At 38.9% G+C, this 27334-nt stretch overlaps 1 protein-coding gene across 1 annotated transcript in view; it reads left to right on the forward strand.

Moving 5' to 3' along the window:
- The window catches only part of GAL (galanin and GMAP prepropeptide), a 28364-nt gene extending 2929 nt beyond the window's left edge, over nucleotides 1-25435 (forward strand). Inside the window, exons 3-6 of the mRNA XM_082270889.1 lie at nucleotides 8789-8843; nucleotides 15642-15728; nucleotides 20455-20532; nucleotides 25221-25435. Of these exons, the coding sequence (XP_082127015.1) occupies nucleotides 8789-8843; nucleotides 15642-15728; nucleotides 20455-20532; nucleotides 25221-25282 (282 nt within the window). The 3' untranslated portion in view covers nucleotides 25283-25435. The remainder of the gene's footprint in view (nucleotides 1-8788; nucleotides 8844-15641; nucleotides 15729-20454; nucleotides 20533-25220) is intronic.
- The last annotated feature ends 1899 nt before the right edge of the window (nucleotides 25436-27334 follow it).

Genomic DNA, 27334 nt, shown 5'->3' on the forward strand with positions numbered 1-27334 from the left:
TATAAACAAAAAAAGAGCGACAATTCTGAGAGAAAAAAAAAAACAATATTTTTTACTTTTTTCTATATAACATTCCCAAAAATAAAATATAAAAATCTAATTTTTTTCATCATTTTAGGTCAATTTATATTCTGCTACATATTTTGGGTAACAAAAAAAATCCAAATAAGAGTACATTTCTAACTTTGAGGGGGCTGGGCTTGTAAAATCAACACAGAGACCTGTGTTCCTAAATAGGAGGAATGTGTGTTGATAGCTGAGAGAACAAGGTTCTGCTGTGTTTACAAAAGCAGACTGTCATTCTCTCTTCACGGGGAGCGATTGCGGGTGCCCGGTGGCAATTTTGGCCTCCGGCCCTGTGGATCGGCTTCCTTGCTGGCGAGTGGGTACCCGCGCGCCTCCAGGATTGCTCCTGCGAACCACCGTACAGGTACAGCGATTTGCTGGAACCTGCCGACCTGCTGCCTTATAACTGTGGCGGTTGGTCGGCAAGTGGCAACGCTACTCTCCCCATGCGTAATTGAGTTGTATAATCCTGACATTGGACCCTACTATTTGGCACCCTAGAGATGCCAAGAATAAATATTGCACTGTACATGTTTTGCTAAAGGAGACATGTGTGATCAACCCCAATGTTTTTTTTTTTTCAAACAGTGAGATCAGATTGTTGAAGAGGGAAAGAAGACAATGTGACTGAATAAGGGAGGGGGTCAGATTATGACTGGATATACAGTAAACATGATCACCTATTTACTCTACCAGGTCAAGTGGTCTGATTGGATAAATGATAAAGAAATACCTTGAATGCCTGACTAAATCACTTCTATGTTGGGAGTCCTCAAATTTGAGTTTCAGTAGGATCCAAGGCAGGGAATTTAATTACATAATGATGATGCACTGTACCTGTTAGACTATGGGCTGAGCCATACCTATTCTGTTCTATTGCCCTTTTATGCATTCTTTCACGGACTGAAGGGGGGCCCTGCTCTGTAAATGAAAGTGTAATATTAAAAAGCCCAGACAAAATATATTTTTGTAGCAAATTATCTGCCCTGTGAAGCAGATCACTGGCACAGCTAATCATGAGGATTCACTTATAACTGCACCTACTTACTTCTATATATCTATCTAATCCAGTGGTTGCCACTGCATATACATCAGAGAGAAAATGGGCCCAGATGGGCAGCAAAGCCTGTAGTACATATCTATCTATCTATCTATCTATCTATCTATCTATCTATCTATCTATCTATCTATCTATCTATCTATCTATCTATCTATCTATCTATCTATCTATCTATCTATCTATCTATCTATCTATCTATCTATCTATCTATCTATCTATCTATCTATCTATCTATCTATCTATCTATCTATCTATCTATCTATCTATCTATCTATCTATCTATCTATCTATCTATCTATCTATCTATCTATCTATCTATCTATCCTGCCCTCCCCCCATTATCCTTTGTGGGATATATATCATATAGTCACAATCCAATCCCCTCCACTAACCAGTTGCATGGCTTCCTTTCCCTTTTCCACAATCTGGTCTCACTGCCCCATTTCTTTCCACTACTCCTTCATAGTCTGTTTTTCTGTTTTCTTTTCTCTCTCCTCCACAATTCAGTCTTGCCACCAACCGTCGCATTGTGACCTCACTGGTCTCTGTCGCTGCATCTAGTCTTATAGCGATAGTAATCTGCCCGGCTTTAAAAAAAAAAAACCCTTGCAAGGCACAGTTTTAATGTGCTAGTAGCATTGCATACTAGAAGATTATGTGAAACTTAGCTTAAAACATAACCATCTAGTGGCGCACTGTCACTGCTGACAGGGCTTCCACCCCCACCCTGTCTTCCTTCCACGTGGGCTGGCTCCAGTCCTTTGATTGGACGAGCTGCATTAACGTCGCTCCCTCGCTTGCATGCGGGAGCGGCTGTTCATGGCACAGTACTCTGAAGGAACGGCATGGGTATGACATTCCTTCAGAGAGCACACGCCGGTGATGTCACCTGCGGCTTTACAAATAAATAACTAAATGGTGCACGTTTAGGAGATATTTACTGTACCTATAGGTAAACTTTATTATAGGCTTCCCTATAGATATAAATCGACCACTTTAAGCCTTGCATTCTCTTCACTGCATTCCCAACAATCTTGTCTAACCTCCTCCTCTCTCTGTTTCACAATCTAATATCATTGCTTCTTTCTCAGTTTATTTTACAGTCTGGTCATGGTGCCTCTTGATGCTCTGGTTCTGCTGCCTCTTTTTTCTCCATCCTCTCTTTTACAATCTCAGTCTTTTTGCTCTACCAACAATCCTGTCTTGCTCCCTTTACTATACAGGCTTAGTGCCTCCTCTATTTACCCTCAAATATACAATATCTCATAAAAGTAAATACACCCCTCACATTTGTGTAAATATTTTATTACATCTTTTCATGTGACAACCCTGAAGAAATGATACTTTGTTACAATGTAAATTAGTAAGTGTACAGCTTGTATAACAGTGTAAATCTGCTATCCCCTTAAAATAACTCAACACAGAGCCCCTATTGTCTAAACCGCTACCAACAAAAGTGAGTACACCCCTAAGTGAAAATGTCTAAATTGGGCAACATTAGCCCTTTCCTCTCCCCGATATCATGTCACTCATTAGTGTTACAAGGTCTTAGGAGTGAATGGGGAGCAGGTGTGTTAAATTTGGTGTAATCGCTCTCTCATACTGGTCACTGGAAGTTCAACATGACACCTCATGGCAAAGAACTCTCTGAGGATCTGAAAAAATGAATTATTGCTCTACATAAAGATGGCCTGGGCTGTAAGAAGATTGCCAAGACCCCGAAACTGAGCTGCAGCACGTTGGCCAAGACCATACAGCAGTTTAACTGGACAGGTTCCACTCAGAACAGGCCTTGCCATGGTCGACCAAAGAAGTTAAGTGCACATGCTCAGCGTCATATCCAGAGGTTGTTTTTGGGAAATAGACATATGAGTGCTGCCAGCATTGCTGCAGAAGTTGAAGGGGTGGGGGGTCAGCCTTGTCAGTGCTCAGACCATATGACGCACACTGCATCAAATTAATCTGCATGGCTTTCATCCCAGAAGGAAGCCTCTTCTAAAGAGAATGCACAAGAAAGCCTGCAAACAGTTTGCTGAAGACAAGCAGACTAAGGACATAGATTACTGGAACCATGTCCTGTGGTCTGATGAGACCAAGATAAACCTATTTAGGCTCAGATTGTGTCAAGCGTGTGTGGGCGCAACCAGGTGAGGAGTACAAGGACAAGTGTGTCTTGCCTACAGTCAAGCATGGTGGTGGGAGTGTCATGGTGTGGGGCTGAATGAGTGCTGCCAGCACTGGAGAGCTACAGTTCATTGAGGGAACCATGAATGCCAACATGTATGTTGATATACTGAAGCAGAGCATGATCCCCTCCCTTCGGAGACTGAGCCACAGGGCAGTATTTCAACATGATAACAACCCCAAACATACCTCCAAGACGACCACTGCCTTGCTAAAGAAGCTGAGGGTAAAAGTGATGGACTGGCCAAGCATGTTTCCAGACCCAAACCCTATTGAGCATCTGTGGGGCATCCTCAAACTGAAGGTGGAGGATTGCAAGATCTCTAATATCCACCAGCGGAGGATGGACTCCATGCCCAAGAGGGTTAAGGCAGTGCTGGGAAATAATGGTGGCCACACAAAATATTGACACTTTGGGCCCAATTTGGACATTTTCACTTAAGGGTGTACTTACTTTTTTGCCAGCAGTTTAGACATTATTGTCTGGGTGTTGAGTTATTTTGAGGGGACAGCAAATTTACACTGTTATGCAAGCTGTGCACTCACTACTTTACATTGTAGCAAAGTGTCATTTCTTCAGTGTTGTCACATGAAAAGTTAGAATTAAATATTTCCAAAAATGTGAGGGGTGTACTCACTTTTGTGAGATACTGTATGTGTTCTGGGGCAGGAAGAAATTTAGAGCCTCTGCTTCACACACAGATTGCTATAACAAACAATGGAATTTCTGAAAAACTCCACTCTACTACTTGGAGGACTTATGGGTTATTTTATAATAGCTGCTTTAGGATGGACTAGTACAGTTAAAGTGGAGTTTCACCCTAAAATTGAAGTTCTGTCCATCTTCTTGCTCCGGGTCACCTGAAAAACAAATGGATAATCGCAATTTTTTTTTTTTTTTTTTTACTTACCTTGTTTTAGAACATAATATACTTACCTTACTTCCTCTTGCTCCCCTCGGCGGCCACGGCGAGTCGTCACTTCCTGACTTGCAATGATTCCTGGGAGCTGAACGTCATCGCTCCCAGGAATCAATGCGCCTGCACCGGCCCCGACGTCAGTTGCGGTGCAGGCGCCGTCATACCTTGCTAAACAGGGATGTGCAGGGATGACGATGCAGCCCCGGAAGTGACGGCGGGGCCTTGCAGTGCATCGTGGGACCGAAGAGGATGGAAGAGGACGCAGAAGAGGATCACGCTGGCTTCAAGCTGCCCACACCTGAGATGGCAGAGCTGGACAATACATTTTCAATGTAAGTATTTCTTCTTGCAGGTAAGTGCAACCCGGGACAGTTCAGAGACTATCCATTGTGGAATGCACTAGCCCTGACTGTCCCAGGGGTATTTTTATGTTTTTTTTTTTGGTTTTAGGTGGAACTCTGCTTTAAAGTACATTTATACTTTATGCCTGCTGTTAATGCAATCTTTGTATTTCTATTTTTTACTTCTCCTTTTAGATTAATGGTTTTTAATTTACATGCTTTGCTGGTCAGACTTTAATAGTTTTTTCTTGAGTTATGTAAAAGAAAGCTGATTGAGCAGGCATGATGTGCTGATGAAAACCAAAGAATCCACGCTTAGGATGAAAACTAAAAACCAAACTTGGCTGCAGCCCACTTCAAAAATACAGCCTTGGAAAAGGATGTATCAGATGTATATGCAAAAGAAAGGAAGTGATTGGCGCTGCCAGATATAGGGTGTTTAACAGATGAATAGGGTGGGTTATCTAATAGTGGTTGGTTGATATCTATTATGGTATGTAGAGTTAACCTTTATAGAGCAAAGTGATGGTGCAATTCAGAAAATAAATAATCTCATCTACAGTATATAGCAGCACTACAATATAACCATATATATATGCTTCTGTGTAAGAAAGTGCAAAGTGCCAGAGAATGAGTGATAGACCACCCGAATTAAAAATACATAAATAGGTCAGTTGAAAAAATCCCAAAGTGAAAAAAGTGCTGTGTTCAGCGGGTATAGTCACCCAATAAGTATTTTTAAAAAGAAGTTGATTAATCCGACTGTCCTCCACCAGGAGGTGCCTACAGCCAGATGAGTGAATTTATAGTGATAAGTTGGTGAACTAACCCCAATTAAAATTGCATATATATGTCCGTAGTTGAATATAACTTCAATGCCAGCTACAAGGCTATATAGCGTATGAGAATAAATATAAATGTAAAAATCAAAAGCAAATTTGTGACAAATAGTGTCCGATACAATATTGTACAATGTGTACATTTATAGTAATAAATCAGTAGTGAACTATCAAAAGTTAGAAAGCATATATAAGTCCGTAATTAATTATAGCTTCAATACAAACTGCAGGGTTATAAGGCATATATAAATAAATATATATAAATCCACGAATCAATAAAAAGTGCAAATACAAGTTTGTGACAAAAAAGTGTCCAATAATCTTATAGTGGTGCAAAGTCCATAGAAGATATTAAGGTGCTCTTTTTTGCAGTGACCCGGAGTGCAGTGAGTGGGCCAAAAGACAAGGTGCTTCCCCTCTCCTTAGGTCCCACGCTTACCAGAATCAAGTACCCCTACAGGGGTAGACCACGGATCGATATTGGGGATCGCTCCCATACAACGGTGATCTGGTCCCTGTTCGTTTCCGGTTTAGCCCGATCTGCTCGGTCACACTCCAACTCAATGCAAAGTGGCTTACAGCATCAATATCCCAATGGGGAAGAAATAACCAGAACAACCCCAGGACCTTCTTCTATGAGGCTGCAGGCTGTATACTCTCGTCTCCTCTCTTCTCCAGCTTCTCTCCTCTTCTCTCTTCTCCAGCTGTGCACATCTCCTGCTCTAATGTTTTAACACTTTTTTCACTTAGGGATTTTTTCAACAGATCTATTTATGTATTTTTAATTCGGGTGGTCTAGCACTCATTCTCTGGCACTTTGCACTTTCTTACACAGAAGCATATATATATATGGTTATATTGTAGTGCTGCTATATACTGTAGATGAGATTTTTTTTTTCTGAATTGCACCATCACTTTGCTCTATAAAGGTTTACTCTACATACCATAATAGATATCAACCAACCACTATTAGATAACCCACCCTATTCATCTGTTAAACACCCTATATCTGGCAGCGCCAATCACTTCCTTTGATGTGCTGATGGCATAGGATTTAATTTAGGTGAGACTATATAATTTTAAGAAAGCAGAAATCGTTTTGTTCAGCTCAGAAAATTACTTTACTGTTCTTAGTTCATACTTTACATTCCATCTTTTGGTAGTATATACATGTGAAAAGATGTGTTACAATAAACCATCCTCCATTCATCAGACCTACCAATTACTGCAATGAGGCATCACACTTTGTGTGGTGTATTTTCTTTAGCCTGTAGAAAATAACCCTTACCATCAAAGTGCTGTTGTTTTTGTCTGTAGAAAGAAGACAGGCGCCACTCTAAGTGCAGTAAGGAAAGTTGAATGAGGTAGAACAATATACACCAATGTACTCACAATTGAGCAGGTGAAAAAGGCAGTGTATAACATATTGACTAGTCTGTCCGTGATATGGGTTCGTCCGGGTGCCACAGACAGTCAGTAGTACTCCGCTGTAGTCGATGGATGTCGGCACTTCCTGGATACTGGGGACGCAGAGGTGGACTTCTCAGGTCGTGACGCAAGGACGTGATGATGTAGGCAGGCTGCAAAACCCTAGGCAAAACCCTAAAAGAAGGAGCAGTGGTGGTGGTAGCTACATCTCAGAGTTTTTTTAAACCACACCATACATTTATTTTTAGGATAAAACCTGTCTTGTCTCTCCCTCTCATATGGGGCCTAACCAAGCTGGTTACATACAGTACAGCCAATAAACAATATTTGTGGCTTTTGTCTCTAAAGTAATACACTCTAATTTTTATTGCAAGATAAAACCTGTATTTTCTTTCCTATTTTAATATTATTCTATATTCAAGTGTTCAAATATTGACCTGATGCTAGCCAATTTCAACCAAACATATACATGAAGTATATATTTTGAACATTTTGGAAACATGGGGATAGGGGGTAATTAAGGAGAATGTGGGGCGGTCGTTATGAAGTATTTTATGCACTCTCACTGGACATTTTATTAATTTATTTACCTAAATTGTATTGTTCTGTAACACCACATACAGCTTAAAGGCATCTCAAAGCATGTCATTTAAAGTATTGGGGTTTTGTCCTTGTCACCCAATCAGAGTTGTATAAAGTACTCGAAACCCATACTTGAGTAAAAGTACAAGTGCTCGATCAAAAAGGGACTTGAGTAGAAGTGGAAGTGCTCGATCAAAAAGGGACTTGAGTAGAAGTACTAAAGTATTCAACATTTTTTGTACTGAAGTATTGCAAGTAGTTTTTTTTAAATTTTGCTACTCAAGTACTGAAAGTAAAAGTACCAGTAGTTTTGAAAAAAAAATTGCTACTCAAGTACTGAAAGTAAAAGTACAAGTACTGTGTTATGTAGTTATTAAAGAAAGAAGTCAAAAGTTTGAACATCATATTGTTTTTTATTATTTCAAATGCAGCTTTTATTTATGCATACAGTAGCATTTATTTTCGTATGCGCTGATAGTACACGTTTTGAGCTTCATGAAACCTGCCATCTACTGTTCTGGCAGTGGTAATTTTTATAATAGTAACGAGTAACTATGCAGCACAAAAAAAAAAAATATTGGAGTAGAAGTATTGAAATCATCGAAAAAATGTAGTGAAGTAAAAGTGGAAGTAGTAGAAAAAAAATTCTACTCTAGGAAAGTACAGATACCGCATTTCGGTACTTAAGTACAGTAGTGAAGTAGTTCTACTTAGTTACTATACATCTCTGCACCCAATACATTGCAAAAAGGGCCTTCTTCCTGATGTATAGGAACAATAGTTTTGGCTATTTGCCTTAAAAATGGACATCAATAGGATTTTACTACTAAATCCAGGTTTCGCACATTTCAAATAGGTTTTGAGGAACTGAACCCGAGCACATCCAAATAATGGTAACATAGCCAAATAGGGGAGAACGCAGAGTAGAAACCCTGGCTGATTAAGACCAAGTTGTAAACTTGGTTTTCTTTCCTAATTTTACTCATTGATGCATAGGTTAACAGGAGCCCCATTACTAGAATTACACAAAAGTGGGAAAGAGTTAGACTAACCCTACCATCACAGAGTAAAGGTGACCGGTCCTGTTGACACAGTGTAAGTGTGACTGGTCCTGCTACTGCAGTATAAAAGAGTGTACAAACTGAAAGAACCCCAATAAAGTTATATTCAGCAAGGAGGTTGCTGTAGGCAGAATGCATCAGAAACCTACTCTCACAAATAAAATAACTCATGTCAGCATCACACCTATAATAGGTAATTTATGAAACTTGTCTCAGCTAAACAAATTTACATTTAGAAATACCCTTATAACATTGTGAGTGTGCCTGTAATCTGCCTTTTTCTGATTTAAATGAAATGTCTTTTTAGGGTAAAGAGAAGCGGGGCTGGACATTGAACAGTGCAGGATATCTTTTAGGACCACGTAAGTAATTAAAACAGTTTTATATCCTCCATATTTGGGTGATTTTGTGCTACAGTACATATACAGTTTATCTTTAAATCCACTTTATGTGCGATATTTGCAACATTAAACACACACACATATACACACATTAGAGGCATTAATAAAACATTACCAAAAAAGTATAGCCATTATCAAACCTTGCCATGACTATAAGATAATAAAAATGTTTCCATTCACACAGTGTTTCAGGTTTTGCCCATAAGAAGTGAAGCCCACAGAACAAACAGATTTTTTTTATACACACTAATGTCCAAAATAAAAAGATCCAGTCATTAACTCCATTCTAAACACCTGGAATATGTAGGCCAAATTAGAAAGATCCTTCATTGACTAAAACTAAAATATCCTAATCTGTCTCCCAAACCCTGCAGTGTGTAGACATTTTTTAAACCATACAAGAAGCTCTCCTACAGTACAAATGGGTCTTATGAAAGTTTGTGTTTGATATCCCCTGAGCCATGCAGGATATCATTGTCCTTCATAGTGGGGGGGGGGGGGGGGGAGTCATTTACAAAAATGTCAAAGTGGCAACATCAAAGCCTTAAGTTGTGTATTTCCTATAGGTGTTAGTGTTTGGGACCACCATAGAAAGCTTTTAAAATGAACACGTTATCCATTTTGAGTACAGTTAATAAAGCCCCTACCTAACTGTTATCAAGGCATTTCTAACTATGCAATTCATTTTGCAGCCAGACTATTCTAGGTCCCTTTTGTTGCTGACCACAAAGCAGTTAAATAGTCTGCTATGTCTGTATAGACACTGATCATTTCAAATTCCAAATGGCTTCATATATTTCTCAGAACTCCAGTAATGAGATCCTATGCTTTCAAATCTACCACATGTAGTATCCCATTTTTGCTTTTTTATTTTATGCATATATTATTAGAATATAACAAAAGTAAGGGGAACCACTCAAAGTGGATGAGGCCACGCAAAAGCCAAGGTAGGTGGGAAATGAGCAAGAAATTACAACATGGTGATATTGCCACTTGACTTCCCAGAAGCTATAGGAAGCTAGAGGGTGACTTGATCATTTATGTAATCAAGAAAATGTGAGACAAGACTCAATTAGTTGTGGTTCCACATCCCCATAAAGTATTGGCAAAAGAGGCAGAAAGGAAAATGGGACTTTATAGGTAGCCACTCATAACCCCATGGAAAAACTCAAGAATTCATATAATAAAAATTACATTTTATTTTGACATCATTAAAAGTTATATATATAAGTTATATACCCGTGGGACCCAGATACTCTCAACATTAATCACATGTCATATGTATATATTATGGGTATTTCAGTAGGCCTCACCTTTGTAAATTGGGAGAGAGCTTGTTTTACAATGGGGAGATGTTGCATATTTTTGTATTGTTTTTTTTTATAACTTTTTAAAGATATCTAAATAAAATGTAATTTATTTTATATGAATACTTGAGTTTTTCCATGGGGTTATGAGTGGCCACCTATAAAGTCCCATTTTCCTTTCTGCCTTTTTTGCCAATATTATATGGGGATGTGGAGTCTTGTCTCACATTTTCTTGATTACGTAAATGAGTCCCATTTTCCTTTCTGCCGGTGACTTGATCATTCTTCATCTATCATCAAAATATTACTTATGGGCAGGCTGACTGTTGAAGTTTATTTACACAAACTTATTCTCTTTGTGGGTTTTTTACTTATTTTTAGAATATTTTTAGTACTTTGCACTGTACATTTACTGCAACATTTAAAATGATTGCCACTTTTATATCTTTATAAATGTCGCATGATGTTTCTCACTGACATCATGTATGAAGACCAAACTGAAGACCAAACTATAGACTAGATTACAAAGAGGCGTTCAAAGCAGCTATTTAAAACTCAAACTTTTTGACCATAGGTCATAACAATATATGATGGATTCCCATAGAAAGATACTGTAGGACTCCATCTTAGGGACACCCCTAGTTATTACAGGATATTCTGGTTCTCCAACCTCCATCAGAGATGGGCAGTGTGAAGAAACATTTAACACTGAAATGCACTAATTACTTTTATACCATTTTAAAAGAGATTTCTGCACTATATAAACAGTATAGTATGTTAACTTTAGCCAGAGTAATTTACCAAAAACTACTGCTGCATACAGAGGCACACAGTACTGTGTCACATGTGATGACGGATTCCATAACAGTCACATAGCCTTTCTATGGAAAGAAAGAAATTACATTTTGATGAAACATTTTATAATTTTCTTGGGGAAACTCAAGTTACAACTGCGTCTAGGAAATGTCATGCCTATGTATCTCATTTTTTTTAATTTGAAGATTTACAACTGTCTTTTCTACCATGTTTTGCTTTCTGGGACATTACTTTGAGCTGAACCTAGTTAAAGAAAACTCTTTTGTGATAAGGAAATTGTAATAATGATATGAAGATGCATAATAACACCTTTCCTCTGTCAATGTTCTCATTCTCCATCCATCAAAAATAATTAGATAAAAATGGGGTGTTCTTTGTTGCTCCTTAATTATCACTATCAGACCTGACTCCTGTGAAAAAAATCACCTAATAAATGTAAATTAAAGGAATCATTAACAATTTTGTAAAGAGTGTCAACAAACATTGTCAAAAATGTGTCAGTTATGTGTCTGAATTTGAGAAACAGCTAAGCCTAACTGGGAGATGGCATTTCTGCTTATAGAAAAAAGTGTCAAGTCTTAAAAATGTCAGCAAGCTAGCCCCAAATTAATACATAAACAAAAAAAAACTTCCTAACATTTCCATAAATAAACATAAAATTAAAAATTAAATATAATTACATTTAAAAAAGCAAAATGACAGTATCATTTGAGACATCCCAGCATTTTAAAGCAATTCTGTAATGGAAGAATTCTGGAGGCTACCATTGCTCATCTTCTTCTGAAAATTGCTTTTTGCCTGGTTCTGGTGCTGATCTGGAGGGTCATATTTTTAAAATGTATGTGTAAGTGCACAACCCTGTGGCACTGATGCATCCCAAACCAGACCAAACACCTGATGTGTATTCTCACAGTATTTAATATGTTGCTGATAGAGACATGCACAACAATAACAGCATACATGTGGCTAGCTCCATTCCAAATATAATTTTCTAAGCAGCAGAGGTTCCAGCATTGATGTAGTCCTAATACCTAATTAAAATTGGAAATTACGTTTTTAGAACTATTCCTTAAGGCCTTGCATACACAGAGTAGTACATACAGTTAGTATAGAGCAGTGTGTACGCCATGCTTTTTCAAAGCATTTGCACAGCTGTTAGCAAAATTTTTTGAAGACTTTAGTACTTGGTTATACTTGTGGTGGTGAGGGGAGCAGTATGAACATGTGGTTGAGATGCCCCCCACAACCACTTCCCCTTAAGCTGCAAAAGCAGCGGATGGTGTACATATGCTGCACCCATGTTGCTTTGCATCATGACATGGGAAAAATTAATCCCACTGTCGCATTTGATTGAATGTACAGTACACATTTGCAGTATGCTGGGGCAAGGTTTAGAGGGTTTAAACAGGTGGTGAGGAGGTGATACAGTATAACACCTCCTTAACTCATGTCAGAAGCAATATGAATGTGTGAGCTCTTACAGAACTAGGGAGTGTTTCCTAATGGGAGTGCTGACTATCACTTTAAACAAGCTGCTAAAAGCTTCAGTAAGCTTCGGCACTACTTGAAGCTTGTTGAAAGCCTTCTGAAGCCTGCTAGCATCTTGTTGCAAGTGACAGTCAACACTCCCATCCGGAAACATTCCCAACTTGGAACTGAAGAGTTCTTTAAAGGCTTCAACAAAGCTGCTCAAAGCTTCTTGTACACACTGTACTCATATAAGTTGAGAAGCACCTGGCCAAGTTTTAAAATAAAAAATGAGAAGATTGAAGGCTTACTCAGAACAAATACAAACCAATCTGCAAACTTTTGCAGATTGTTCAATAACTTCAACTACCCCAGGAATCAGAAGGTTTAATTTGTTAAGAAAACTTTGACTATATAGAATGTTTTTTGTAGGGAAACAAAAATCATTTCTCCTCAACACATATATGGAAAGTTTTCTATACATGTGAATTTTTCATGGACTGACCCTTTGAGTATCATGTTCCCTATAGGTCAGGATAAGGTTTCCTATCCATTTTGATAAAGCATGAGCAAAGTATGGAAAACAGATCCCTTTTCTATACCACCCCTAATATGCACGTTGATAAGTTGTTATAGCGAAATAAAATAACCTGTTCAGTATCCGATTTTAGAGCATAGGAGCTGCTTTTCTCCAAATGATTCAGCATAAGATTTAACTGTGTGATTTATAACCTTGTACCATTTTCTGCAATGAATTCTAAGAGAATTTAATCTCCTGCAGTGATTCTGTGAGCTCATTTTCATTAAATGGATCAAAGTGGCATAATGATGGTCTGTTTCTGCCAGATGCCAGCTTGGTTAGAACGGCTAATGGCCGCCATCTCTTATTTCAGGTCGTATTGATCAGCTTTTACTGGTTAAAGAAATTCCCATTGAAATGGGGAGAGAAGAGTCACCTGGGGAATGTAAGTAGGTTAGGCGAGGGCAGACCCTGCTTCCTTGTGTTAAACAGAATTTAAATTAGAATTAAACACTATTAAACACATAAACTGAAATAAAAAAACTGAATATAAAATATCTAAAATGTATGGTAAGGAAAATGATGAAATAAAAGCAAATATAAACCTGTTATTACTGGATTGGGAAATCCATTCATACAATTCATTCATTAATTCATAAAATTCATGAATTCAGTCATACCTCCCCAAATTTTGTTTTTCCACGAACTATTACCATTATATGTTGAGAGTTGCAAAAAATAGTCAAAGACATTTTAGCCTTTCAACCACATTTAGGGCTCATGCACATGGGAACCACCACCTATTAATATGAATGGGTTAAGGGTAGCTGTACGAAGCTATGCGCCACTACTTGTGTAAAGCGGCCTTCACCATTTATTTGATGTCTATGGGCAGTTTTGTACCGTTGAAAATGGTTGAAGGGGGTTGTATACAGCTAGGTGACACAACCTACATACCGTGGCCTCCATCCTTTCATGTTTATGGTCAGTTGTGCATAGCACCAAGGGCTCTGGGGCACTAAAATATGCCTATTTTTTCACTGTGTGAGCAAATGCACCCATGTGCATGAGATCTTACTGTTCATATGGGGATGGGTGGAGTCAGGCAGATTTCACTATGAGCAGATCTTGTGGTTACTGAGTCTCCCTATAGGCAGATCTTCTAGCCATAGCACCAGTGCTACTTAGGAAGAACACATTTGTATACAAGGTTTTGAGTCATTGTTTAAATTACTGGTTAAGCTGGGTACACACAAATTGCAATTTGGCAAGTTCAGCAGGAATCAGCCACATTTTGATCTGTGTGTAGCCCTCTCAGTTCAAAAGAAGCAGATTGTTAGACAGGTCTCTGTTAAACGGTCCTGCAAGAAAACCAGCATTTGATCAGCTGCAGCAGCCTTTGGCTGCATCGCTGATCAGTGTATTCTGACAGTGTGGATTTAGAAATATGTGAGGTTTATTTGTGCAGCCGGCTGGCTGAAAGAAAAAAACATCTCAGTGTGCAACCAGCCTAGGAATTTAGTGAAAAAGCTTTATAGCTTTATTGTTATACAGTGGGGATGGTAATCACTTACTTTCAGTTCTCCCAGAGTAAACCTTTTACTTTGCGCATACAGGGCAAAGCAACAGATTTGCCTTAATCCCACCTCCCCAGCAGTAAATACAAATCCTTGGCTTCACTGCAAATCTGTTTATCTGCCAGGAGCAAGAAGGCACCCTACCTTCCAGGTTGGTACCATAGTACTCCCAGGCAAGGAGTATGAAACTCATTACAGCACTGAGCCAAGCACTTTCACATGGGGATAGTCTATTGCCCTGTAAGGTAAAACTTGAGCAAATTGTACCTTACTTATTCTGTGCTCAGGGCAATTTTTTCTGCTCCCAGCAGCTAAATGGAGTTTCAGAGAGTGAAAAAAAAGGTGAGTGTGTACTGCTGGGAAAGGGGGTGGCTGTTTTGTCCTATATTGAAAACTTTGGGGTTGATTTACTAAAACTGGAGCATGGAAAATCTGGTGCAGCTCTGCACAGAAACCAATCAGCTTCCAGGTTGTATTGTCAAAGCTTAATTGAGCAAGCTGAAGTGAGAAGCTGATTGGCTACCATGCGCAAATGCACCAGATTTTGCACTCTCCAGTTTTAGTATTTTTATATACAATCTATTTTCTACAAATTAATTAATTCAGAATAGACACATATATTATATTAAAAGAAAAAGACCACCCACAGACCACAACAGCTTAGGATTTGATTATACAATCAGACGTGATGGTTAATTTAGTTCAGCAATCCAAAAGAATTCACATATAACACACAATAAAAATTCATAATAACCACACATATGTTTTAGTATATCACAGGTCACTATTCTCTACAAGTCTCATTTTTTGCATATAATAAATTATGTACTTTATATTGATCGCCTAAAGAACTTTTTGTTGTTTCTCTAAATATGCAATGCACCTTTTACAAGTTCTTGTATCTTGCTTTCACCTATTCTTTCTTCGTTTTAGACCCTTCTATACAATGCATGTTTCATTATCGGAATCATTACAGTAATTATGCCACGTCCTTATCACAGTACGCTGTTTTGTACTAAGCTACGCGGAAGGCAAATAACATAATTTCTCCGATTTTTTTTTCATTTACCAGATGCAATAGATAATCATAGATCATTTAATGACAAACATGGATTAGCTGGAAAACGTGAGCTACAGCCAGAAGAGGATATAAAGTCAGGTAATTTGTACAGTAATTATAAATGCATTGGGCAGATCTGCTGAAAACCTTTTAAAAAATGGAGCATTAACAGTTATCTGAATGTATTACTCTGGTGTTTTTTGATTGCCAGAATATATATGGAAATGCCTTATAACCATATCACTATATCTGTAATCCAAAGCAACCAGCTGGAAATAAAAAACTCTTTAATCTATGTTATTAAAATGAAAGTGTCAACCATTTTACATTTTTAAAGGTTAAAACGTTTAATACATTGAAATCTGCAAGAATCAATTCCTAACATGCCAAAATATATAAGAACAGTATCAATTTTGAAAAAAAGTGTATCTTTTACCTTTGAAAAGCTGTTTTGGAGTGCCAGCGATGTGATTTTACCTAGGCTGAGATAATGTTATCAGTGTTTTGCAAACGGGAAGAGCCATTTCCTTCTCCTCTGTGATCAGACTTTAAAAGTGACCATACACTATCATGCAGTCTGTGGGCTGAATGAAACAAAATCTAACCAATTTCTCCATCCAAACTATACAGAATGGGGCTGTCAGCTGACAATTTTCCACTTGGCTCCCTACATTTTTCAATTAAAGCATATCAGTTAGGAGGGACTGACAGGTCTATCCACAAAGTGAATTTTGTGTGAAGCAGGTGAAATTCAAACAGTGTATGGCCAGCTTAACAATGTAAAATTACCATTGTCATGGCAGTTGGTATTTCTAGTGCAAAAGTGAGAACAGTGAAGGATAGTAACAGTAATAGCAGGCATTTTGTAGTGTCTGTACTTACAAAATATTTTGCCTTTAAAATTATTAAAATAGCTGACAGGGTTAATTTTGTGCATTGAGTGAAGTCAGCCCTGCCCGGTTTCTTTTGCTAAGCTACTCAACCACTACAGCTCTCAGATCTCAAGGGTTATTTGAGATAACACAGGAAGTTTGCACAGAACATGGGATGGCTATAAATTTCTAATAAGATTAGCATTTCTTTTATTTATCCACTTTCAGACCGGAGGATTTGACTGCTCAAAGACCAGGGCCTATTTTGCGACTTGGCACTGCGTGACTTTAATGGACAATTGCGCGGTTGTGCATCACTGTACCCAAACAAAATTGATGTCCCTTTTTTCCCCACAAACAGAGCTTTCTTTTGGTGGTATTTGATCACCTGTCATATTTTTATTTTTTGCACTATAAACAAAAAAAGAGCGACAATTTTGAAAAAATTACAATATTTTTCACATTTTTTTGGTAAAAAAAATTGCAATAAGTGTATTTTGATTAGTTTGCGCAAAAGTTATTGCGTTTACTAACTACGGGAAAGATTTATGTAATTTTTATTGCTTTTTTTTTAACTAGTAATGGTGGAGATCTGCGATCTTTTATGCGGGACTGCGACATTGCGGCAGACAGATCGGACCCCTAACTGACATTTTTGACAATTTTGGGGGTACCAGTGACATTACTATAGTAATCAGTGCTATAAATATGCACTGTTACAGTAAAAATGACACTGGCAGGGAAAGGGTTAACTTTACTGGTGATCAAGGGGTTAAGTGTGTCCCTAAGGGCATGATTCTAACTGTCAGGGGGCATGGCTTGTGAAGTAATCACAGAGGCATGCGATCCTATACAGCAGGATCACATAGCCTCTGTCATTACTTCAGTGAGAATGACAAACGGCTGTGTTTACATCAGCCATCTGTCTTTCTCCCTCTGTTGCGGGAGATCGTGAGTGACCGGCAGCCATCAGAGCCACCGGTCATACGCGCTGGCTCTTCAGGGAACCCCCCTACAGCCTCCTGAGCGAGAGATGTAGTACTACGTCACTTTGCCCAGGAGCGGCTGCCTGCCGCAGTAAAACTGCGGCGGGTGGTCGTTATGAGGTTATCAAACAGATATAAAAATGCTTCCAATTATATATTTAAAAAGGAGTAGCCCCTCCCCCCCCCGAAAAAAATAAAAAGTTATCAGCTACAAATACAGTAGCTGCGGACATTTACTATTAGGGCACTTACCTGTCCAGGCATCCAGCAGTTTCCTCACCTAAGCCAATTGAGTGCTGGAGCTGCCATCTTAGCTAATGGAAACCAGCAGTGAAGCTTCGCAGCCAGGTTCCGACTGCGCATTTGCGAATCGCGCTGCATTTTGTGAATGGGCCGGCTGCAGGGGTAAGAGGGGAGGGGGGGAGTTGCAAACTTCCCACTCACTTCACCACGGTAAACTGAACGAGAAAACCAGGTACACGCTCCCCAACAAAAGGTGCCAAATTTTGCAGCGCGGGGGGGGGGGGGTGAGGCAGTCAAGCAGAGCTTCCCCTTTTGGATATAGGAGGAGGCAGTCATGCAAAGTTTCCCCTTTTGGGTATAGGAGGAGGCAGTCATGCAAAGCTTCCCCTTTTGGGTATAGCTCTGCTTTAACATATCAAACAGGATCCAATAAGATAAATTTGCTGTTTTGGTCTCTATACACTCACAAGTCTTTTATAGAATTACCCGTGGCTTTTTTTTTTTTCTCATAGTTACTGATTATCATGAGAAAATAGCGGTTCTCTTTTATTTTAGGTTGAGTTTGAAGTCAGTATGCAAACACTCATCCAGTAAAAAAAAAAGCAATAATCACAGCTGTAAGTCATAAGAGATTTTTTTAGCAAATACTTTTGATCAGCTTGATTCAGATGTGCATAATATAATTATTGTTCATTCCAACTAGGCTCTTTAAAATAATGCACCATTATAGCACACTTGCAAACACACCTTATACTTCTGGAGCCATGATAATGACTGTAAATAACTGCTGCTTAAACATGACTGGATAATTAAATGACTGGGATATTTAACATCAGCTTGACCTTTCTTGAAGAGAACAAAATATGATTATTTTTCTACAACTAATTATGTAATTGCTAGTTGTCATTTTCTAATTTGAATTAAAAACCTCAACTGAATCCCAGGTGAAGAAGTAAATACTAAGGTACAAAACTTACTGTTTTGTCTGCCAATAGATTTGTGTTTCTATCCATCCCATCCACAAATTAACAATTTAGGAGACCTGATTTTTCTCTTTTGCAGTTCAGTAGCACTTTTGGCTCATGTCTGTCCTCCAGTCTGTGATTGGGCAATATAAGGAGAAGCAGTGGATTTATGACCTCACTTTCATTCTGCCCTCTCCTCTTATCAGCATGTTGCATGTTAGCAAATAAACACTACAGCCCAGCCAATGTTCCCCTTGTGCTGCTTCTTCCTTTCCCTGGCTGTGCTTTGCTGTATAGAGGCTGCCAGAGGCTAATACCAGTTCACATTCAGGAACTTATACTGTCTAAATAAAAAATACATTTAATGATTTATTGATTACATAGAGCTGAATTACCTGTGATTTTTTTATCTGCCGGGGTTCAATTTTAAAATAGCTACAAAACAATATTTTTTACTTTTTGCTATAAAACATCCAATGAAACAATAAAAAAAAATCAATATTCTTCATAAATTTAAGCCACAATGAATTCTGCTATATGTCTTTGGAAAACAAAATCCCAATAAGTGTATGTTGGTTAGATTGTGTGAAAATTATAGCGTCTACAAACTATGGTATATATACTGGAATTTTTTTTTTTACTACTAATGGCGGTGATTAGCGACTTTTAGTGGGACTGTGATACTGCGGCTGACAAACTGACGCTAACTTACACTGGGTGTAAGCTGACTAACTGCCACTGACATCATCAGTGACACTAATACAGTGATCAGTGATAATACTATATACTGTCACTGTACCATTGACACTGGCTGGGAAGGGGATAACATCTCAGGTAATCAAGGGGTTAAATGTGTACCTAATAAGTGTTAAGTTGTGTAAAGCCTGCTGTTTTTTTTACTAAATATCTTTTTGTTTCTTATCCCTGCCTTGCAGGGATAAGAAACAGAAAGATAATTCCTTCTGTACAGAGCCCTATGTTGATTGTCGACACAGGGCTCTGGCCTGTGATTGGACACAAGCTGATAAGCAGGTCCCGGCCATGAATCATTGAGGGGACCTGATGACAAACTTCGCTGTGCACAATCAAAGCAGGTGTTGGCCATGGGCGCTCATGTGCACACTCTAAACCTAAAAACAGGTGGTGACGTACCAGTCTGCAGTACATTGCGGGTGGGCAGTCTGCAGGTGGTTAAGTTTATACTTAACATATTCCTAAATTAAATTGATTTCATATTCCTTTGAGTGGAAAATATCATTATATATATATATATATATATATATATATATATATATATATATATATATATATTTCAAGAAAAACAGGTAAACTCACAAATTAAGTACATACGTGTGAAGGTGAAGTTGGTAAATGATCTGTAACTCTGTCAAGCCAGCCTTGTGTTTTACGTACCTCTGCCACATTGTACAGTTAGGCACATGACAACACTATTTCTAGGTTACCTTTTCATGTCACCTCTCTGACTCTAGCCTGCTTTTTGAAAAATGAGGTTGACATATTAAATTGTACCTGCAGATTTAGTTTGGTTACACTTATAGTACATTGTACCACCATAGCTGTATTTGGAAATACAAAGTGTTAAATGCAAGCCATTGTGTCAAACACCAGCTGGAAGAAGACATTAGTGTTTATCATTTGCTTACAGTATATAATCATCAGGAAAAAGCTATATTTGAGGTTATTTGTACACAATACTTCACAATTACTAACATTTTTATGCATGATATTTGTGTCCTAGGAAACTTTTATAGAACTTTGTCCGATGATAATGTCCTGCGCACACTGGTTGAATTTTTAACATATTTACATCTTAAAGGTAAGTTTTTTTTATTGGTTATCCAATGATTACAGGAAGTTTTAAACAAAAGTACATGGTTGTGCCCATTCACATATCTAATTATTTAAAATTATTTGAAAAGTAAAGATGTGTTTTTTGTAGCAAAAAGATGATTTCTAAATAGTACAGTACAGAAAACAGGCTCCTTTTAGTCTGGACCATGGGTTATATGCTGTCACCTTCAGGTGAGAACCCTGGCAAACAAAGTTTTTAAGATACTATAGCTTATAAAGCCTCTACCATTCCCAGCAATCCTCAAATTTTTGCTAGTGCCCTTAACTGATGGATGGCCTTTATCTACTTAAAGCATGTTACTGGCTTATATTCCTGAAATTACTGGAAGATTGAAGATTTTGCTTGATCCTTCACTCAAAGCAACCCTTCTTCACCTGGCTTCATCAACTCTACTGAGGCAATATGATTGCAGCTTCCCAATTGGTTGATCCTAGGCAGTGCCTTCGTGAACCATACACCATTGGACCTCAGTCTCCAAGATTTTTTATCTCTTTGGGTAATCCCTATTCTTCCTAGGAGGAGATCCAAGCAATTACTACATTGGTAGCACGGGTGAGAGTGGTGCTTTCAAACATCTGGACCCAGGGTATCATCACACACTAGCGACAGCCAATCCCCTCTCCTTTGCAGACCAAGCTCCACATAGGGACTGGTATTGTCCTCCACCTCCCCTTTCCTCTGTGAGTGCATTAGCTACTTTTTTTTCTTGTAATTTCGATAAAGAGATAAGAACGCTATGAGGCTGTCTGCGCCTCTCTTTCTCCCCTGCTTTTGTCTTTCAGCAAGCATGTCTCCCAGCCATTGTCTTAGGGGCAGCAAAGCCTGATAGGTAGCCATTCTTTGTCTATCACAAAGTTATTACCTCTGGGGTCCATTGTTTGTTTGGTTTATTGTACCAATTTTTACTATTATTAGTATCATGACCCTCATGCACTTGTCTTCCATCTCACAGGGTTTTAATGATAATGATATTTATATTTAGACTTACTCTATTCAGTGCATATGCATTGTTCAGAGTCAATTACCTCATTTTGTATTGAATGTTTGTTGCCATTCATTAGCTATATTATTTCTATTTGAAGAAGTTGAATACACCCTCCACACAGAGGCCTTCCAGTGGCCGCTTTTATAATGACTGGTGCATCTGAGTTCAGGAGTGTGTGCTTTTAGCTAAATTTAGTTTGTTTTTCATTACTACCAATAAAAGTGCCTGTGATGGATGGGCTATTTTTTTCTTTAGTGAACTAACTGAACAAAAGTTTTGAGGCACTCCTTAAAGCCCACTTCGCTCTGTGAATTGCAGCCATGCAACCTTTGTCAGTGTCTGTTTCATCAAACTCTAGCGGCCTGTGCCAAGCGCATAAGGCAATTGATTCTGATGGATCCCTCGATACTTTAAAAGTTCGAGTCCTTTCCAGCAGCTTTGAACTACTGTTTAAACATGTTGGTGGACGCCCTGCACCAACACTGCTCGTCTGGCACTCTTTTTAGTACAGATGCGCATGATCCTTGAGCTTCTGAACTAATTAGCAGAGGCAGTTTGGAAGCAACATCTGGAAAGGATTTGGGTTGATGAATAATTATTCTTTAGTGAATCACTGGACAGTCAGGGGTAGAAAGGAAGTCAGGGGCAGAAAAAGTACTCTCTTACTCAGTAAGAGGAAAGCTAAGGTGTCCACAGCAAAGCTTGCCACTTCTCGTTTCAGGAGGCATTCCTTCCCCCCCCCCCCCAGACCTCCGCAACAAAAGCAAAATCCTCCAATCAGTTCTATCACAAGTCCTAGAGGTCCAAGCCAGCCTAGTCTGGTGCCCAATCCTCTTCAGAAAGAAGGGGCACCCCTACCTGTGCAATTTGGGGAACATCTTTGGGAATTTTCAGCCACCTGGAGTAAGGGCATTTGGGACCTAAGGTTTCAGGACATGGTGTCTTAGCAATACAGGCTGGAGTTTTGCTCCCTGACTCCCCACTTTTTGCCCTCCAACCTGCCTGCTGGAGGGTACAGACCTTCAGGTGGCCTCATTCGAAGTGCTGAGATTTTCCTAGTTTCACACTGACTGCGATGAATAAGCTTCCTACACCAAGATATATCTGTCCTTTGGCTGACTAGCCCTGTGCTGGAGTCAGGGAAGTCAATCCTTCTACTGACCTTGGACAGTTTTCAAGACAAATGCCAGCCTATTAGGTCAGAGAGGTGTTCTAACGATGAAAATGGTCCACATTTCTGAGATAGACAATTGGCTGGCTGACTTCCTCAGTCATCAGCACCTTGATGCAGAGGAATGATCACTTTCCCCCTAGGTAAACTACAACATCTGTCTGGTGGGGGACTCCAGATGTAGATCTGTTGGTGTCCCCATCAACAACAATGTGGACAGGGAAACAACACAACACAGGTTGCATACAAATTATGTCACCTCTTCATAAAGCCTTTATTAAGCCACAGACAGCATACAGCATGTCCTCACCCAAGTACCGCATGTTCTTGACATGTTTCAACCCAATATGCTTAGTTGTAAGGACAGGTTGACAGATTTGTAGCCAAGATCGGGAATCTAAAGGACTTTACAGTGGATGCATTGGTGACCCTGTGGGATTAGTTTCAGCTAAAATACACCTTCCCTCCAGTATGGATTCTCCCTCAACTGTTTCGCAGGATCAAGATAGAGGGCATTCCTGTGATTTTTGTAGCACCAAATTCACACAAAAGGGCTTGGTACTCAGATATCCCCTGACTCCTGAGTAACACCCTATGGGCATTTCCAGACTTTTCAGACGTGCCATCTCAAAGATCCTCTTGCTTCAGGTTGCTGGCTTTACCTAATTGGTTGTTCATATCTAAGCCCTAAAAGACTGAGGTCTCTCTACCTCACAAGGTCTATCATTGCACTTGGAAGGCTCACTTTGCATGGGGCGAGGCATGAAAGTTTTGTCCTAGATGATATTCCATGGGGTGTAACCTGTCCTTTCTCCAATTTGGACTGGAGCAGCATTTAGCCTTGAACACCCTGAATGGTCAAGTCTTGGAATTGGTAATTCTGTTTCAGAGAACGCTGCCCGCTAATTCCCTGGCTCCCTTTGTTTAAGGGGTAGCTCGTATTGCTCCCTTGTTTATTCACCTGTCTCACTTTGCGATCTCAGTTTGGTCCTGTCAGCTCCATAGAAGCTTCCTTTTGAGCCCAGTTGGGATATTCCCTTGAAAGATACTTGTAAAGTGTTTTTTTTTTTTGGTGACCAACACATTAGCAAGATGGGGTTTTAGAAATGGCAGCCTTATCCTGTAAGATATCTTCCCTTGTTCTTCATGAAAACAGGATGGTTTTGAGTCCCTGGACCTTCTTTATCCCCAAAGTTGTTTCATCTTTGCACTTTAATCAGACATCATTCTACCCTCTCTGTGCCCTGTTCTTAAGCACCCCAAAGAGCTATCTTTACATTATTCAGATGTCGTACATGTAGTTTATCTTTCTGCCCCTGCCTTTAACCAAACTTCATATTTCTTGTTTGTCCTGCATCTTGTTCCACCATCTCTAGGTGGATTAGGCATGTTATCACTAATGCTTATGTCTTGAAGGATAAGAGTCCTCCCTTTCCTGTAAGGCCTTACCTGACCTATTCAGTCAATGCCTTTTGGGTTTTTCACCCACCAGGGATCTGTTTCTTAGAATTCTATGGCAGTCACCTGGTCCTCTGTTCACATGTTTATGAAGGTTTATCAGGTGGATGTTCAGGCCTTTGCTGAAGCAAGCTTCAGCTGTAAGGTGTTTTATACTGCTCTTTGAATTGGGAACCTGATCCCTTGTTTGGTCCTGTTGGCATTGTTTGCTATGTTGCTTGTTTTATTGCTTGGGAACATCCTATGATTATGATCAGTGTTGGGGGTAACTAGTTACAAAGTAACGGATTACCGTAACTACATTACTTTTTTTGGTAACGAAGTAACGTAACTAGTTACAATACTAATATTGGTAACTACACTACTTTACTATATAGGCTATAGGAACGCGCTTTCCTGCGTTACCGAAGCCGTGCGATACAATCATTATTTCGAAGAATAGAGAGGGATGAAGTTTATGACTTTTTGTTGCGCTTTATGTTTTATTCTGTTTTTTCAGGTTTTGCTCTCATGTTTCCCAAAGCCTGTGTTTATACAATAAACTCTATGCAGAAAGAGTGTCATGTATCTTCTTCTACACGGTCAATTAGGAAAGAGGAGAGTAAAGTAATAAGTAGTGAAGTTACTTTTCAAATGCAGTAACTAGTAAAGTAATCTCGTTACAATTTACAGAAGTAACTAGTAACTAGTTAAATTTTTTGAGTAACTACCCCAACACTGATTATGATCTAAAGCTGTCTGTGCCCTGTACTGTACAATTAGGAAATAAGAATATAGACTTACCTGTACAATTTTTACAAGTGAAGGGAAATATCTCTGAAATCATTCACTATGCTCTCCAAATAAAATAAAATAAATGACTTTGGATATACTATATATATAAAGATTGTATTAAGAATATAGTTTAATTCAGCAAAAACATCAAATATTTCTTGATTCATTTAAGCCTGATGCTAAACCTTTGGTCAGTATATTAAGTGAGTACATTGTCATTGTTAATCCTCCCCTAAATTAATGTAAATTTATTTTTATTTTTAGAGTCTGGAGCACTGGATACCTTGTCCTCAACAATGTCCTCAGAAGAAACAACCCAATCATGAAAACGAGATCCTTTGTATTTGACTGTATAATTCCAAATCTAATAAATGTTTTCACTTAATGTTCATACAATTTCAAATATAAATATATCCCAATAATACTACAGTGTATTTTTGCTTAAGTAAAATTAAGCTACAATAAAAAATAGCAGCTGCTGTCTGATGTTTTTCATATACAACAATTTATTTACAGTTAACTAATTAGACTGACTTATTCTTGTGTATGTGCAAACAACAAACACGCAAATATATCTAAGCCCTGTAAACAATCCTGTTAGTACAGCACATTGATGTGTAATGTGCCCATTGCAGCAACAAATGTTGAGAGGAGAAAATCTGAAACAGCGAAGTCTGATCCTTAAAATCAATGCACACCTTGTAAAAGTATGTTTCCCTTAAATGCTGTAAGCATCTAAAATGTAACTTCCTCTCTATGACAGCAAAGCAATTAAAGACCCAGCTTCTCTGCGGGGGAGTCAAGGAAAATCTAAATCCAATAAAACTTGTGACGTTTCCCCACAGTGAAACAAGCCTTGGAAAAAAAAATATTTTTACTCAATGTAAGTCTAAGAAGCCATTAAAGGTCTTTTTACATGTCAGAGGTTGTTTTTCAATATTGATATTTTATAACATTTTTTTTTAAAGAAAAAACATATCTAAAAAGCTCTAGGAGTTATGAGAATATATTTTGCTTTCACTGTTTCACTTCACTGGAGTTCATCCGTAAGGTATTTAAACAGACATTCTGCAGATGTATCATGTTGCACTTTGTCTTAATGAAGAAGCCATTTTGTTAGTATTTTACCTTCAATTCTACACTATATTACCAAAAGTATTGGGACACCTGCCTTTACACGCACCTTGAACATTAATGGCATTCCAGTCTTAGTCCGTAGGGTTCAATATTGAGATGGTCCATCCTTTGCAGCTTTAACAGCGTCAACACTTCTAAAAAAAGGCTGTCTACAAGGTTTAGGAGTGTGTGGAATGTTTGTCCATTCTTCCAGAATCACATATGTGAGGTCAGGCATTGATGTGGACGAGAAGGCCTGGCTCACAGTCTCTGCTCTAATTCATCCCAAAGGTGTTCTACCGGGTTTAGGTCAGGACTCTGTGCAGGCCAGTCAAGTTCCTCCAACCCAAACTCACTCATCCATGTCTTTATGGACCTTGTTTGTGCACTGATGCACAGTCATGTTGGAACATTTATTCATTAATAACATAGAGGACGGAATCAGTAGCTCAATCTCAGGTTTTGCGGATGACACAAAACTAGGCAGAGCAATAACTTCTTATCAAGATATAGAAATCTTACAGAATGACCTGAACAAAATAACAGAGTGGGCAACTACATGGCAAATGAGGTTTATTGTAGAGAAATGTAAGGTATTGCACTTGGGGGCTAAAAATATAAATGCAAATTTTGCTCTGGGGGGGGGGGGAACCTCTGGGGTAATCCAGGATGGTGAAATATCAGGGGTTCTAGTAGAAGACAGACTAAGCAATAGCATGCAATGTGAAGCTGCAGCTGCAGTTACCAAAGCCGGCGGAATATTAGCATGCATAAGGAAGGGGATGTACTCCAGAGATAAAATTCTAATCCTACCACTTTATAAAACCCTGGTCCAACCACATCTGGAGTATTCCTTCCAGTTCTGGTCGCCAATCCTCAGAAGGGATGTGCTGGAACTGGAGAGAGTCCAGAGAACGGCAATTAAACTAATTAGGGGAATGGAGGACCTTAATTATGAGGAGCAATTGCAAGCACTTATTTTATTCTCCCTGGAGAGGAGACGCCTGAGAGGGGACATGATAGTGATTTACAAATACCTCAATGGTGATCTCAGCATAGAAAAAAAAACGTAGTCTCAAGGAGTGTAAGAGGACACGTGGCCACACAATGAGATTAGAGGAGAGGCAGTTTAACCTTAAGCTGCGTGAGGGGTTTTTCACTGTAAGGGCGGTGAGAATATGGAACTCTCTTCCACAATTGGTGGTAGCTAAGGAGAGTATGGCTACTTTTAAAAGACTCTTGGACGTGCATCTCACAGATCA

The sequence above is a fragment of the Pelophylax lessonae genome (assembly GCF_965119305.1).
Source record: "Pelophylax lessonae genome assembly, chromosome: 10".
Taxonomy (NCBI): domain Eukaryota; kingdom Metazoa; phylum Chordata; class Amphibia; order Anura; family Ranidae; genus Pelophylax; species Pelophylax lessonae.